This window comes from Aulostomus chinensis, chromosome 15 (assembly GCF_037954235.1).
Source record: "Aulostomus chinensis isolate RoL2024-O1b breed Wild chromosome 15, RoL_Achi_v1.0, whole genome shotgun sequence".
Lineage (NCBI taxonomy): Eukaryota > Metazoa > Chordata > Actinopteri > Syngnathiformes > Aulostomidae > Aulostomus > Aulostomus chinensis.
Genome location: NC_141334.1, coordinates 20,445,299 through 20,462,610, shown reverse-complemented (window position 1 = coordinate 20,462,610; position 17,312 = coordinate 20,445,299). Strand labels below are relative to the sequence as shown.

At 37.9% G+C, this 17,312-nt stretch overlaps 2 protein-coding genes across 3 annotated transcripts in view; both read left to right on the top strand.

Moving 5' to 3' along the window:
* sptbn4a (spectrin, beta, non-erythrocytic 4a) overlaps window positions 1-5,623 on the top strand; it is a 38,768-nt gene extending 33,145 nt beyond the window's left edge. For both annotated transcript variants that reach the window (XM_086226578.1, XM_086226577.1), the window contains one exon: window positions 1,390-5,623. In XM_086226578.1, coding sequence (XP_086082704.1) covers window positions 1,390-1,689 — 300 coding nt within the window. In that variant the 3' untranslated portion in view covers window positions 1,690-5,623. The remainder of the gene's footprint in view (window positions 1-1,389) is intronic.
* A 4,491-nt stretch (window positions 5,624-10,114) lies between these two features.
* The window catches only part of micu2 (mitochondrial calcium uptake 2), a 12,349-nt gene continuing 5,151 nt past the window's right edge, over window positions 10,115-17,312 (top strand). The window contains exons 1-11 of the mRNA XM_086226133.1: window positions 10,115-10,355; window positions 10,636-10,765; window positions 11,491-11,522; window positions 11,612-11,687; window positions 11,942-11,989; window positions 12,998-13,080; window positions 14,063-14,116; window positions 14,218-14,315; window positions 15,119-15,290; window positions 15,427-15,535; window positions 15,625-15,782. Of these exons, the coding sequence (XP_086082259.1) occupies window positions 10,155-10,355; window positions 10,636-10,765; window positions 11,491-11,522; window positions 11,612-11,687; window positions 11,942-11,989; window positions 12,998-13,080; window positions 14,063-14,116; window positions 14,218-14,315; window positions 15,119-15,290; window positions 15,427-15,535; window positions 15,625-15,782 (1,161 nt within the window). The 5' untranslated portion in view covers window positions 10,115-10,154. The remainder of the gene's footprint in view (window positions 10,356-10,635; window positions 10,766-11,490; window positions 11,523-11,611; window positions 11,688-11,941; window positions 11,990-12,997; window positions 13,081-14,062; window positions 14,117-14,217; window positions 14,316-15,118; window positions 15,291-15,426; window positions 15,536-15,624; window positions 15,783-17,312) is intronic.

Sequence of the window (17,312 nt, the reverse complement as noted above, 5' to 3'; positions counted from 1 at the left end):
CTTTGGTTACTTTCTCTGGGGCTTTTATCCAAGAGAGAGACACACACACCTCTGTCCTCTGTACTGTTATTAGCAGATCAGAGCATTCAGTCATTGCAGCTCCAGATGTGATAGAGTGATACTCAAAAAGATAGTCTAGTACTTCTAACTTTTATAAGAGCTATCATTTAAATTTAAAAACAGCAAAATCATAGCATGGCCAATGTTTTTGAATATGCTTATGGTGAATTTGACAATGTTGCAGCTGTAGAAACTGTACCAGATCAGAGCATCAGCTTGCCAGTGAGTGCCATCTTTCTTTCAATTAGTGTTAATTTGTTTCATTCACTATTTTATATTCTTCCTGTTGTTTTATAAAAGAAACAGAAAAATATATAATTAAGTATCCCTGTAATTCTAATATGCATATCACTGTCACAATATGATAGTCATATTGTCATATTATTTCAACTATTGCAATGCAACTTCCATTTAGCTCTGTAATGCTATTACAACAGGTTGCCTTTGAAGGCTACTTTTAAATTTTCCAGAATCTGTCTTAAAGCCAAATACCAGTTTGTATAAAATCTAACCAGTTTAAGCTAAGACTGGACTGGCACAGTTGGAAATCAAGCCAGCTCTAATGTCCAGGTTATCACCTTCTCACACTTCCTTTCACACATGTGCTGGCATGTGACATATGAGTCACAACAAGTACCTGTAAAGACCTCTGCCCTCTCAGTAGTCTACTGTATAAATACCTGCCATACTGCATTGCATTGCAGGATTTAAAATGGATTCCAGGGGAGGTAGGTGAGTGTATTAACTGCTAGAGACCATTCTTGAGTCCCTAACTTTAATCTAAGCATAAATTTAAATGTTCCTAAACTCAATCCGAATTCCTAATCCCAAACTAACAACAAAAAAACAAAAATGAACAATAATGTCTAGATGGTGTACAGGTGAAGGCACCTGTCTATCTTTGCAGGGGCTGGGGTTTGCTGTCTAGCAGGAGTATTTTTAGTGCCCTCTGCTGAATGTAATGTTCAGGCCTGGCTAAGGTAAATACTTGACACAAACAAGGTGTCCACTGACGGCCTACGTGGCTGTCAAACACTTTGGTATGGTACCGGTTTGATAATCAATAATACCCAGCTGTTTTAGGAGATTACTGAGCCTCTGATGAATGAATGAAATTATATATTTTGGATGTTTTTAATGAGATTGGTGAAAACTAATTTAAAAGGCAAGCCTTATCCCTTTTGTTCACTTCTCATGCATCTAGATCTGGTATCACCTATTAAACATTTCAATGTCAGACGTGGTTCAACTGGTACACAAAAAGACACAGTCTCAAAAAAGAACAAAGCAAAAGAGAACTTAATGACTGTCCTCTGCTGGTGTCTAAAGGAGGATCTTAAGGCGTGGACTTCAAACATCACCACCTGTATAGCTGAGCATGAGGCCATGGTCAAGTGGGACAAACCAGGCACCTCTGGCATGGACCCTGACCGCTCTGAGAGGAAGGAGAAGTCAGAGGGGGACGTGGATGCCAGGTCGGAGAGATCTGAGCTTGTCGAAGGGGAGGAGAGGTCTGAAAAAGAGAGGTCAGAGAAAGGGGATGGCTCTGAGAAGTTAGACACATCAGAAATTGCTGACAAGATTGAAGGTGGGGCAGGGGGCTCTAGCACATCTGGAAAGAGCAAATGAGGAGCCACTTTATGTTTTATTTACTGACAAATGGAATAGCAGATTGTGGGATGGATGGATGGATGGATTGATTGATGGATGGATGATAGATAGATGATGGATGATGATTGGGTTGATGGATTGAGAGTTTGTTTGGCCAGGTTTGCCAATCCTCAGAGCTGGAACACACTGAGGCCAAGGTCCATGGATTGACTATTGTAACTGTGACAGGCTAATCTCTCAGCCCCTCCCCTTCACCCAGGCAATACATCAGTGCTTGCATTGTGCCACCTGCTGGTAGATAAGGAGGCTGGCCAAGACAGACAGACTCCAAGTGGTCCCAGGAATTAGTCACTGTCATGTCCCATCGTTGATTGTTTAATATCTTGGATTCACAGCATCTTTCTGTATATATATTTGACTGACAATGCAGTGCTCTGTCTATCTAGACAAACCTGAGAAGTGGTGAATGAAATGTTTCACAATAATTAAAAAAAAGTTTTTTGAAGCAATATACTTTTTTATTTCTTCTCTTTGTTAGAGAGAGAGAAGGGAATAGGAAACAAGAACAAGTTGCAAATGTGAACTCTATGAATTGTCACATCCACATGAGCTTTCTCCAAGCAGATTTGCACCTTAGACACATCTGTAAACTTGTCATAGAGACATTTAATCCCATCACATGGCTATCTTATATCGTGTCAATATAAAGGAATGCTGGTGTTACCCACCTGACTTCATAGGTGTCACTGAATACACATTTCTTCAGTTTATTTTAGGTCAAGAATATTATTATTAATATAATTTATTTCATTTGTTTATGTCCAAGATGATCCATGACAAGAAAAGAGCTCTCCATCAAATTCTAATTCATTAAACCAAGAGGCAATGCTCAAAGTAACACAATGCCTTTGTGTATGTGACAAAAATCGGAACATTGCATGAAATAGTCTCTTAGTGCACCTGTTAAACTTGCCTTTTTATTTTCTTGAAATCAGTTGGGCAGTTTTGGAAATGCAATAATTAAATGTGAGCAAGGAAACATTTCTCTATCATGGTCCTCTTCTCAAAATCCAGTCAGCAGCATTGTCTTCCATCCAGGTTAGTATGAGAGGAAGGTGGCCAGGGACATGATAGCTCCTTGATGTGTATTAGGAAGCTGAGTGGTGCCCTGTTTGTACTGTATTACTGCAATTCCCTTTCCACTGAATGAAAAAGTCTCAACTGTTCAGCCACTACTGGTTGTGCTGTCCCAAAATCTGTACAACCCTAAAACTACTCTGAGAGTGAATCTCTCTGTGCCCCATGTGCTGTTTTTTTTAAAGTCCAAACTCAGCGGTCAAAGTTCAAATGCAAAATTGTTTGATTGAAGAATTGCATATTACTATGTTTGTATGTATAAACCCTATGCTCTAATAAAACAATACTCTGAAGTGAAATGGATAAATTTAAAATATTTGCATTAATCCAGTCTAATAGAAGCAATCATCTCTCAAATATATCAATGTTTATTACATTTAAATCAAGATATGCAAATTAGGAGTCACTATCTAATAATATAGCATATATAAGTACACCAATATCTAGTTGTGTGAAACATCTTTTGCCAGGGAAGAGAAGTGGTATATTTGTTGTATTTTTATATGAATATATTTATTCAGATCAGATTCAGGAGTTGGCCCCCTTCAGTCCCAAGAAGAAAATTATTATCCTAGCCGACTGAGTCGTCAGTGTGTCTGTAAGAGGTCTGCTAAATTTATGTATCATCAATTACAAATTGCTGCTCCTGATAATCGAGGTCTTAGGAACTAAACTGGAGTGCTGGGAGATGAACAGGTACTAGTCCACGTGTTGTTTGTTTGCCATGTATGTCAATTATTTTTACATATATGAGAACAATAAAAAAAAAATGTCCTCAATGTTAGTGAATTGTGGCCATTTTGATACATTGCACTTACATTCCAGGAAAAGGAGGAAATACACTTTGCAGAGAAGCAGCTGAAACTTTCTTCAGATGTGCCTTTGCAATCATGCGTTTTGTTTTTTCATCTCTCATATTGTACCTACAAGACTTCTGACTAGTCTTCCTTTCTACAAAAATACCCAAAGTTGAATGCAGCAGTATTTGGATTCACTAACATGAGGATTGTAGTGACAGTGTCCTGTTTCCTCCTGCATAGTGCAGCACTCAAATATATGAGCTATAGTATGTTGAGATGTGAATGGAATTTCATGTTTCTGTCACTCTTTGTTTTAACACAAGTGCCATGTCATGCAGTTTGAGTGAAGCAAGGGGTCATTGAAGCAGGAATATCTCGGGCGTGAGCCTTTCATTGCAATACATCTTTTTATCATTAGAACAGGCGCTACAGTATTTTCTTGTGGATGTAACTCATTGTTCATGGCAGATATTTAGCCATCTCGGTGTCTGCTCCTCATCACTTTTATGAAACACACGGGGGACTTAATTTTTTCCACTATGTTATAAGTAAGAGTCAAAATAAAATAGGCAACATAAACTGTAACTGAAGAAAAAAAATATATTGTGAAACTTTGTTTCCTTATTGAAGTGTGTATGTCTTTGTTACTTTACATTACAACTTGCTGCTGACATTAAATAAACTTTCAAACTTGCTGATGCAAACCGGATCTGGAATTGCTGTGGACACTTGCCATGCACCGTGCAGATAACACACACATTCCACACAGTGTTTGAAGCTACAGAGCCACGGCCGCACAGTCAACAATATTAAGAGGCCAAAACAGAACTTGTTCCCAAAATATAATTATTGTAGGGCCACACATTATAATTTTTTTCTCTCAATTCAATTATTTTGTGGCCACAGAATATAACTTGTACATACAATTTAATTAATTTATTAAAAGGAGACATGACTTATTCCAACAGCCTGACTTTTGTAGCCTTAAAACCGATTTTGTTCACATAATTTAAATCATTTGTGGCCATGAGATATAACTTGTTCCCTCAATGTAATTAATTCACGGCTTCATGACTTAACTTGTTCCCGTGCTTTGATTCAGTTGTAGCCAGAAGTTATAACAAGTGGCCACAAATGAATTTAACTATGGGAATATAATATATGTATATGTATTTATGTATAAACATTTCTGTCTTTGGCCGCTCCAGGGCGCTGTAGTACTTTGTTGAGATCTTTCATAGAAAAACCCAGCACTTCTTCAGCTGTCTGGGTGATCACTCCTCTGAGGGTGACAACCTCAGACCTGACCAATACAATCACCACAAGGTAGCTGCAGTTCTGATGACTGAACAGGATCAGCTCCATGCACTGTATGCTGACGCATTCAGTCTCTTGTGGTGCACAAGTGGGGGTCATATGACAGATTTAACATGACGAATGTAAGTATGACATCGACATCAAAACATTTCACTCAGACACAAATTAAAATGCTGAGCCTCGACAGTCTGTGTGTGTCTGTCATGTACAGTATTAACATCCCCCTGGAGAATGAGCTGAACTCGCCTTCACACTGACATTCCTTTGCATCAGTATTGGAAATCAAGTGAAGAGCCGCTGTTTTCCAAACCCTGTCAATGTCAAGGTTTGAGCTCGATGCTTCAGATCTCTCCCGCTCACTTCTGTACAGACAGTAACAACACAAATATTTCTACACTGTATTTATGGCTTTCTGAGAGCAACCAATGAAAACACTGAACTTTATCCAAGCTCTGTGAGGTTTTAAATAAAAAGTGAGTGAACGATTACGCAATGTCTGTGAGTGAAAAGAAAGGTTCATGCAACTTTTGTTGTGCACAGTAGTGGTGATGCAGGGTCTATTCTATAAAAGCTTCTTTTTTTTTTAAATAGACATATAAAGTATTGCACAAATTCTGCTCAACTTGATGTATGCTTTAAGAATGTGCATTTTCATTATGATTTGTTCATTTAATTGAATAACATCTGCCAATATGTGTCTGTGGAAATATGAAATATGGTATTGTATAAAATCTGTTCATCCCTTCACTTTGCCGTTGTCTTCTTTCCCCTCTGTAGGTTGTACACCAGGTAACAGTGAGTCGTTTTAAGCACAAAAAAGGTGCTTAAGGTGCTCCACAAAAGTTTTATGAAAATTTGGTTATGTAACTGCTGTTTTTATTCAAATGTCTAAAGAATTACTCAGAGGAATGTTGCATCATCATCTATGTCAGGGATGTTTACACTTTTCAATGTTCTGGATCCACAATTTCAATCAGTCAGTAGACCAACATCTTGAAATGTTTTTTGCTCAACAGTGATGACCTTCATTTCTGGAGATGTTGTGGTCAAAAGGCCTATCACATTGCAAATGAATTTGATAGAGCATCACTCACCCATCCCTAAATAATTCATGAATCATAAAATGAATAACTGATGATGTAATTCTAAATTTCTTTATTAACATCATCATTTTCTTAGCACATTCTTTCACAATCATTTGAAAAGAAGCCTTGATAAATTGGCAAAAAAAAAAAGGTTGAAAATCAACAAGAAATGAGTATGGAAAAAAAGAAGAACATTGCCTAGAAATTATTTGTAAAAAAAAAAAAGAAAATAAGGATAAAATACAGTTGTTGGGATTTTTTTGTATTTTATTTATACTTTGTAAAATTAAATTATTACTCATTTTGCCATCAGAAGAGGTTTTTCAACACTTGACCTACACCAGTTAAAAAACAAACAGATCAAGTACTCTGTGTGAAACCATGCAGCTCACCAGCACCTGAGGGTATGGAGATGACTCCTACTTAAGTTAAAAGAACAACTTTCCAACCATCCATTTTGTACCGCTTATCCTGTTAGGGGGGGGGGGGGGGGGGGGCTGGGGGGCTGGAGCCTATCCCAGCAGTCCATAGCAGGGCCAATTCACGCTCACAGCCACGCCTACGGTCAATTTAGAGTATATAATTAGCCTTGTCCCCACTTGCATGTCTTTGGACTGTGGGAGGAAGATGCAGATATCAGCAGCAAGCCAGCGTACCTGTAGAGGAGCCACGCAGGCACAGAGAGAACATGCAAACTCCACACAGAAAGACCCCATGTCCGAGCCGGAGCTCAATCCCGGGACCTTCTTGCTGCGAGCCGACAGTGTTACCTACTGCTCTACCATGCTGCCAGAACAACGTTTCCTGTTTTGTTTTGTTTTTTTACGCACATATTTGTTCAGCAGGATTTGCAGTGAACTTTTTGTAAGAGCATGTCATTGAGAGTTACTAAAGAAATAGTATCAGCAGCATTGAGTTACAATAATATCCATCAAGCTTTGTTTCTTGTCTGTAAAAAGTAAATTGAGGGTTGTTGTTGTTGTTTTTTAAATCCAGCAATATAAGAATATTTCATGAATGAGTCCTAATTCCCTGCTCTGTGATGCATGGTACTTGAAGTGGCTATTGTGGAAAACACTGTGGTTTTTAAGTCCCCCTTGAATTCTTTTTTAATATTATTAATGAGAGACAGCAATTACAGTTAATGGAAATAAACATGCTCTGTTGTGGTAGATCATTGGTTCCAACATGTGGTTAAACAGTGGATTGTTTGTAAGAAGGTAGGTGGTATTAATTTTTGTCCTGCTGCCCACTCAGAGTACAATTTACATTTTACTTGCCTGAGGTTTTAAAACAAAATATAATATTTGATAATGTTTTCCTCCCTAGATCGACTCAGTCATGGATGTGTCACATCCTCATCATGACATTCTTGACTGACTGGATTGGGTATCTATCTACCTACTTACTTACCTACATAATTACTTACTCACTTAATTACTTTTATTTATTACTCCCTTGCTTAATTTTGTTCAATTATTCCTTAGTTACTTACTTGTCAAGAGTAGTCTTATACAGCCATTATCATTATCATTATTATTAATATTATTAATAATAATAATAATAATAATAATATAAATTTGTATTATTCATCTTAATGCAGACATACCTAGCTGTAATTATCAATGCTTCCACATGAAACCAATCAACTAACTAAACTTGAGGCCTGTCTAAAAATAAACTGAAATAAACACATGGCCTCCAGCACTACCACAAGGAACCTGAGTCCTCTTTGATCAAGATTTGTCCTTTAACTCCCACATAAAGCAAATCTCCAGGCCTGCCTTCTTTCATCTGCATGAGATTGCTAAGATCAGACACATCCTGTCTCAACAAGAAAACTAGTCAATGCTTTTGTCATTATCAGGCTGGTTTACTGCAACTCCTTCCAATCAGGCTGCACCAATAAGACTCTGAAAATTCTGCTAGTCCAAACTGCTACTGCCTGTATATTAATATAACAAGAACTTGTAGAAGAGACCAAATGTCTCCTGTATTGGTTTCTGGACAGTGGCTCCCTGTCAAATTCAGAATAGAATTCAAAATTCTTATTCTAGCGCAGCACATTCCTATCTGACAGAGCTCATAGTTCCCTACTATCCATCTAGAACCCTATATTCCCTGGCCCTATGTAGGGTTACTTGTGGTTCCTAGAGCATTTAAAGGTAGAATGGGAGCCAGAGCCTTGAGTTACCTCTGTTTTACTGCTCTCTTTCTCCTCAACCGGTCACACCAAATGACTGTTCCCCTGAGCCTGGGTCTGTGTGTTGTTCCCGCCCATTAAAATGAAGGTTTTCATTGCTGCTATCGCAAGATGAGCCCTACTGTATGACGTGTCAAGAGGTAACTTTTGTTGTGATTTGGCTCTATACTAAAAAGAGATGCTAACTTGTTAGTAAGAAAAGAGTTCTAAATTATTTGTGTAAAAATTTTCTCTTTTTTTAAGGGGTGGCTTCAGAAGGACTTTGCTCCAATGAAAAGTAACTAACTCCAGGTTTGTGTTGCCGAATAAACTCTCTTTTCTACACCTTTTAAATGTTTCTTTTTTAATTGTCACCGTAATCTGTATTGCCATGTCAATTTGTTGTTAGTTGCTACAGGAACCAGAGAATTATCAAGGTAATTTAACTTTTTAGTGGAGAAACTACAGACATTAGGCCACTCTTCATGAATTAATCGTTGTAACGAACTTCGTTTCAGTTCCACCGGAATTCCACTGGGGGTGCTCGCAGGCGAGTGCAGAATGACGGGTCTATCGAACTAGAAGGCTAAATTTGTCTTTAAATTTCCCCTGATGGTTGCTGAAGAGTCACAAATTTTATTATAGTCAGCAAATTCAATATTGATTGCACGTCAAAAGTGAAGTCAGTTAGTACTTATGTCCTTTCGATTTCTTTCAGGTTGAGTTGATGTTGGCTGTAACGCTTTAACATTCTGCTAATCAATGCTGATTAGTCAGTGACGGTCTTGCGACTGATTACGGTCAATTTAGAGTATGCGACAATACTCTGCCTATTTATTTTATGTCTAGATTTTTATAAACCATTTGATTATGTTGAACACCCCTTTATTTATAAAAAAAACTTTACATCATTTTGGTTTTGGAAGAAGATTTATAGATATGATTGGAATGCAGTATAATGGAATAAACAGTTCTGTAGTTTTCGGATATGGAACTTGTTCCAGATTTGTGATTAAGAGGAGCATTCAACAAGGTTGTGGCAGCTCACCATTATTTTTCATATTGGTTGCAGAAATTTTATCTATTCTAATCAAAAGTAGTCACATTGAAGGGTTTAATGTGATGGACAAACAAATTGTAATAAGTCAATTTGCAGATGACACAACTTTATTTCTAAAAAAAAATGAAGTTCAAATTCCCTTAGCACTGCAGACTAGCAACCAATTCTCAAGAGCTTCTGGCTGACAGCTGAACATGAATAAATGTGAAATCTTAAAATACACAGTTACCACCTGCAATCTTTGTATAACATAAAGAGTAAAAAGGAAGTCAAATATTTAGGGATTGTTATGTCTAAGGATAAAACAACTACAGAAAATGTGAATATTTGCAACAATGTGGACAAAAAAATAAGAATGTGGACTTTGTCCTCAACAACTTGTTATTTGGGAAGTTCCTCATTCACAAATGCTGATACTTTAAGACAAACTGCAACTCATTGGAGGAATGAGCTAAAACTCTTGAGTAAATCCCTGAGACTTGAAGAAAAGTAAGCTCTTCATTGATTTTCTTCATTCAAGTTATAATGAGATGGCCCCTGTAATTTTTTTTAATTTATATTTTTAAAAAATTTCTTAATCTTATTTGTTTGTTTGCTTGTTTTTCAATTTACTATATATACTGTACTTGTGTCATGTTCAGGTTCATAATGTGTATTTCATGTTAGACTTGCTCAGCCTAGGGCTAAATGTATATGGTTTTGTGTGACATCGCTGTACTTCGTATGTTTATATATATTGTTTAATAAAAGAAAAATCTCTCCCTATTCGACATTCACTGAGATTTGACAGCCTCTGGTGACCCTCAGCTCTCGCCCATTTGGTGGCGCAGCTTCCTGTGACGCAGCTACGGAAGCCGAGCTGTTTACCTTTGCAGCTAGCACGCAAACATTGCTTCCTGAAAATGGCCAACTTTGGACGAGTCGTTTCAGTGTTGAGGAATGTTGTGAGGAACTCTCGGGGGCTGAAAGGTTCAGCGTGGCACCGAGTTGTCAGACCTGGAATAATAGGGTCTGTCGTCGGAACTGGACTTTTCTGTTATTATCAACTGAATGCAAACAACAGGAATTTGCCTCTCCTCGTCGTTCATGCTGAGGAAGAAAAAGTAAGTAGCCGAAGTTATGGTCTGAGTAAAAGTTTTTAACTCAAAATGGACTACAGGTATATAGTTATACGTCCGCTAAGTCTGTTTTGGTCTGTTTTAGGTGCTAGTAATTTAGATTGTTGTTGTTAAATGTTTGTATCAGTAAAACTGAGTAAAAATGGCGTAAATACGTAGTCAGTGTATCAAGAGGCCAAGCCCCAGCTCGACTCAGGTATTAGCTCACAGAAATGTGTTATAACCAGTCAAGGTTATTTACTTGATGTCAATTGTGCTGTTTCAGGAGGTGGCAGCTCCCCAGCTGTCTGCCAGGAAGATGCGCTTTATTCAGTTCGCCTCAGTTGTTTATGAACAGGAGCCCTACATGACGCCCAGGGACTTCCTTTTCTCCATCATGCTGGAGAATGTTGACAGTATGTTCTCTAGATTTTTGTCCACATTTGAAAAAACAAAACACTAAACATTGCACAAAAGCTGTGGCTCACTGACTGGTTCAATAAGCATGAATCACTTATGTTCTTCAATCTCTGGGTCATAAATGAACATCACCATGAGATATTAGACTGTGCGCTAATTTTGGGAGTACTCATCCTTCTATTTGACTCAGAATCTGCAGTTGGTTTGAATTTTTCCATTGAATCCAGTCATCCATCAATTAAAAGAAGATCCAGCCACATCTTAAATTTAAAAAAAAAAACCAAAAGCACTTGAGGATAAATTAAGAGTTCTGACTTCTAATATTAATTTTTACAATAACTTTAGCTATTAGTAGGAAAATTTATCCTCCGTACTAGGAACATCTCTAGAGTTGCAGGCCCTCAAATAACAGTTGGGTAGATTGAGAATTTGTACTTTTTAATTAGCATGTTTCTTCCAGCAATTTTAAGCCCTATTCAACTTTCCAAGAACAGCCAATAGCCAATAAAATATTCAGGGATGAAAAGTACATTTGAGCTCTGTTAAGTGCAACCAAACTCAAGTAGCAACCAGGTGTCAGTGTTTGCTTTTTTAACAGAGATTAAAGGAGATTTTAATCGGTGAAAGTTTCATGAGTAGCTTTTTTAGGCAGACTGTCCATAAAAATTATATATGATGTACGTTTGCCATCTTCTCCTGTTTTTTGTTTCCTTTTCTGAAGGAAAGCTACAGAAGAGAGTCTTAACAGCAGAAGTAAGTGGTATACATAAGTAAGATACGCTCCATATTTTAGTTTGGGGTAATAATTGTGCTCTCACATGTCCCCTGTGGTGTCTTTGTAGGATGTTAATAGGATGTTGGTTGCTGCCTCAAAAGCTCGCCCTGGTAATGATCTCTTCAGAAACTTAGGAGACAATGGTGAGTTATTCAGATGTCAGCAGAATGGGTTAAATATATAGCACCTAATATTGTGTCCAGATCCAATTCACATTTGATATCAGAATGTGTCCGAACAAATGTTGGATTTATTCAGTTTTATTTTAGTGACATGAAATGGAAAATAAACATAAGTTTGTTTTCTGAGTCATTCACTATATCTCTTACCTTTAAATTCAATGAATAGCGTCATTGAAATTCCATGAATATAGTTGTAATGGCTTTGTGTTTGGCAGGTTTGATATCCTACACAGAGTATTTGTTTCTGCTGACAATCTTGACCAGTAAGTACACTTCGTTCTTCCTCAACTTCCCTTGATGCTGTGCTAAATGGATTTGCCTGTGACTCTGGACTTGAGTAGAAGCATTTCTGGGGACAACTGCTTGTTACATCATTTGGTCTATCTAAGTTTTGTTTGCTTGCATGCACCTTTTTTTCGGAGATCAACAATTCATCAAGAGCTGATTGATTTGATATTCAATATTGTTTTTGTTTTCATTACCGAAAATAAAATTTAAAAAAACTCTTTTTGTGGTTCTTGTGCGGTCTACTTTGTGACCAGCAGCAGGCACATTCATTTCCCCCAGAGTGACAGCTTTAGCCAAAGTTAGATAGCGGTCGCTATTTCAGAGCTGTCGCATCATGGCAGCAGCATCATTCGACTCTTCTTTGGGCCTCGCCTACAGTTTTGCGAAGCTGTGCTAAGCTTGTAGATATTTCAAATTTCATAGTTGAATTAGAACTATTCGTGGCTAACAGTTTCTTATCACCTGTCCTTTCATTGTGTTGTTCTTTTACCCTCAAGTTCAAAATAATGCAAGTACTTCAAGCATGAAAATGCTGGCTGCCATCTTGTTGTTTGAGCTGCTAGTCTACCACCAAGTGGGAGAGAAACAAACATTTGCAATGTGCCAGGGATTTTCAACAACAAGTAATTTACATAACTAACAACAAAATGAATTTGAGTGCCCGACACTCTTAGGGATGCACCGATTCATCAGCCTTATATTGGTTTTGGCTGATATTGGCCTTGTTGACTGATATCAGCCTATCAGTAAGTTTTGTCTATTGGTTTAGAAGAAGGTTAGATTAAAGGTTGTTGTTTTTTTTTCCCCTGGCACCATAAGTAAATACCAACAAAACCAAAATGCATTAACAAACACATTGGCATCATCTGTTTGCCAAGTAGTTATTTACAGCAGTGGTATGGTCACAGAGGTTGACTTCGGTACATCCCTAGTTTCTATACTTAGACGCATGTTGGGATAACAGTGGTTCATTGCTGTTGCAGAGCCACGCACAGGATTTCACATAGCTTTCAAAATGCTTGATGTTGATGGAAATGAGCATGTCGACAAAAAGGAATTCATGACGGTAAGGATTATTTTTTTGAGAGCTTTGGCCTGTAATTTAAGCCCTTTAATCGTGGAAGGATAGATTTTGTATTCATGACTGCCCTTAAGTGTCCAAATGTTGCCACTTTTAATGCTGCCTTGCTTGTAAGTATGGAGCCATGGCGTGATATGGAAGGTAAGGGAGAGCAGCACTCTTGCTTTCTCATCTGTCTTGTGTTTGCATTTCTACAGCCTGAGTCAGTCCTTCACCTTAATTTATTTATGCCGTACAATCTGACAGAGTTATATAGTTAAGGCATGCACTAAGCAGTCTGCATGTTGGCACACTGGGCTCCTTGTGTTGTTATTGCATGTTGTGACATGTTGTGGTGCACAAGCCCTAAGCATTCTGTAAAGACAGGCAGTGAAAATATTCTCATTTGCTCATGTTTCTCTTGTGTATTTCTTAAATGAAGGGTGCAGTCCTCGGAATTACAAGTTGACTGATATGTTTTTTCCATGGCCAATGCCTATAATGTGACATAAGAGCAGCCAATGACTGATTTTTTTTTGTCTTTCTTTCTTTCTTTCTTTCTTTCTTTCTTTCTTTCTTTCTTTCTTTCTTTCTTTCTTTCTAGTAACCAAAAAATCAAATAGATATTAACATAAAACTTAAAAATGCTTGAAAAGACCTAACTAAAATGAAAATGGTGGTGAACTTAACAGAATTTACGAACATATCTTTGTTTCTGAGAAAGATCAAAAATTAGTAAATGTACACCGTTAGCGTTGCGCACAGTAGCAACCAGCAGTATGTTTCCGTTTTTGGTCCCATTGAACATGTATTTAACATCCAAACCAGATTGCACTAATTTTAAAACCAATTGTTCAGTCGACCTGTACTGTGATTATCTTTTCCTTTGTTAATGACCTGTGATTGTTCTGATAAATATGTTTCCATGAAAGATACTTACAGCTAGTTTTTTTTTCTCATCAACCTTTTTTGTTCGTTGCTCTTTAAGCTAAAGAAAATCATAGGGAAAAATAAAGGGAGACTCGCCAAGAACATCGCAGAGGTTGGTACTTAATACTCTTCTTAGCCTGGTTGTCTTGTGTCCGGTAGTAAGACATTCATGGTTAAAATGCACTATTGTTGCGTTTTTGTTGATGTTTACAGAGACCAGTGGAAGAAGGGGGAAGTGTGGACACAACATTACAGGCCTACTTCTTTGGGAGGAGAGGTGAAAACAAGTTGCAGTATCAGGAATTTTGCCTGTAAGTACATTCTTAGCTGCTGTTAATAGTAAATAGCACCCCTGGTTCACTTTAATTTGACATTTATGTAGAATAATCAGCTGAAAATGACAATACAAAACGACAAGGTTTTTTGAGGCCAGATTAACATTAAACCCTGCTGTTTCATTACGTTCCTCTATCAATGGTAGCGCTGAATAAAGTTGGCATATTTTAGTATACAGTATTAGCACAGAGGGACTTTTAAACTAGACAAACTTGCTTTGGAAATTGCTTTATGTGGGTTTAAGCCTCATGTCGGTTTCAGCTTAACCTTGGAATAGATTTTTGCACAGAAGAAGTAGTAATCCATCACCTTTGTGGAAGTAGTTTTGTTCAATCTACTTTTAACACAAAGGTACACATGAGTAGGGTTGGGTATCATTTGGATTTTACCGATTCCATGTCTGATTCCGATTCTCAATATCGATCATGTTCTAAACGATTCTTAATTCTGATTTTTTGAGATGGAAGTCAACAGGTCACAACCTAGTCATCAGGGGAATTTTTTTTGTACAGTTTAGTCCTGATCCCATTAATTCCCATATATTTATGGTAACTCCCATTAATTACCATATATTATTGTTTATTCCCATGGAAAGTTTCCAAATATTTTGATAAAAGTAGGGAAATATCTCTTATTTCTGAAATTCTCAAGCAGAACTTTAAATGTGCAAAAATTGAATGGGAACTTCGTTCCCTTTTGAAACCCTTGGTTTTGGTCCTTTCCAAGCAAACTTCTGTGGCATTGCTACTTCAGTAGGCCTTGTGTCTCCACTCAACAGGTTCATGGAGGACCTGCAGGCTGAGGTCCAGGAGATGGAGTTCCTGCAGTTCTCTAGAGGTATGGATACCATGCGACGAGAGGACTTTGCGGAGTGGCTGCTACACTACACAAATGAGGAAGACAACGAGGTCTACTGGGAAAACATGAGGAAGAAGATCCCTGCTGGCCAGGTATACACACACACGCACACACACGTGTGCGCTCACACACACACTCACACACACACTCACACACACATACTCTCAAGCTAAATATCTCCTTCACCTGTGCTGCTGTAGACTAAAATATGAGAACTTTCTCCTGCAGAGTATCACATTTGAAGAGTTCAAAGTGTTCTGCCTCTTCACAAACAACCTGGAGGACTTTGCCATCTCAATGAAGATGGTGACTGAAGCCAACCGTCCTGTTGGAATGGGTGAGACCTCTGTTAGACTGCATGAAAACATGGATTTTTTTATTTTTTTAAATGTATACTCAGATTTGAATTCTTTCATGCGAATACAGCCCAGTTCAAACGAGCTGTGAGGATTGCCACTGGCCATGACCTGTCCGAGAATGTGTTGGACACAGTGTTCAAACTTTTCGACATGGACGGAGACAACTGCTTGAGCCACAAGGAGTTCATTGGTGTGATGAACGACAGAGTGCTGCGAGGGCTGAAGGTGGGTCTATCCATTTTGGTGTGCTACACAATTTGGCAAAAATATGCATTGACCACATGTCTGTTGTAGTTGAATAAAACTTCACCGTAGTCATTACCATTTGAACCCCAGCACATTGTTTGTTGTAAAGCTTTGGTAGCAACATGGGAGAAAAGTCTCAGGAGGGTAGCTGGTACCTTCTGTCCAGTTTGTGGATCATTCTCCAAAGCCCATGTTTGTTAACTGTGTATCTCAGTTCCATGTCTTGTCCCAAGTAGATTTTTATTTATGTCCTTGTGATTTCTCGTCATATGGATGACAGTCACTAAAGTATTTGTAATTGCTATCTGCTGTTGTTTCATTTGGCTTTGGCTTTGTCTTCAATCGTATGGGCCTTCACTCATACGCATTTATCATACTTTTCTCAGTGCTGTCTCAGGTGTTGACACAGATTGGTCATGTTGTCATGGGGTGTAGCATCTTCAACTGCAAAGTTTGCATATCATGCCTGTCTTTTTAGCATTTCCGTACCAGAATCCAAAATATCACCAAATAACAGACTCTTTGTCTCTTAGCTCAATCGTGCGGCCATCTTGACGACAGGCTATTAAGTTTAAGGGAAAATATACATCGTTCTGGCTGGGATTTAGACGAGAATATGACTGTTGAAGTTGAAGCCACTTAATTTAGTTGCAAGAAGACTGCCAACAATTGGACTGACTTTGGTCAAACAAATAGAGCACCACAGGGATGAAGTTACTTTTTTAGGCCAACCTTGAAGTTAGCCTTTTCATGGCTTCTCTTGAAAAAAAGCCAATGGGATTTTTACACTGGATTTTGGATTCTTGAAAAAAAACATGCACTGTCAAATAAAAGTAAGTGAGATTTACACATTACACCTTTTAGTACAAAGCTAACATTATGCAATTAATTATTTACACAGTGGATGCCAGACTTAAGTGTCATCACAACTGGAGCCACTCCTCCGTTTTGGTGTGTGATGATATTTATTGTCTGCGACAACCTCAATACTGTTGTTTAGCCATTTGTTAGCCACATTTTTAGGATTTATGAACGCTTCAAAGTTCACAATTGTGGGTATTAACTGACATTTTATTTATTCGATTGAACAAAGTGTTTTTTTTTAGAACAGGAAACTCTGGACACCAGAGTCTGTGACAGGTGTGCTGGAGAAAAAAAAAACTTTTTAAAGTAGATGAAAGCTCTTCTACACTGTCTCACTCGATTGCTCTAAGGTATATTTACAACGTTTTCGTGTATCTGACCTACAGGTGACATTCAAAAAATTAGAATATTGTGTGAAAGTTCACCTATCATTTCAGTATATCAACTTGAAAGGTGAAACTAATATATAGACTCATAACATGCAAAGTGAGATATTTCAAGCTTGTATTTGTTATAATTTTGATGATTATGGCTTACAGTTCAGTATCGTAGGCTAGAAGTGTCACACACTAATCAGCTAATTAATCCAAAACACCTGCAAAGGTTCCTGAGCCTCGAAAAGGTCTCTCAATCTGGTTCATTAGA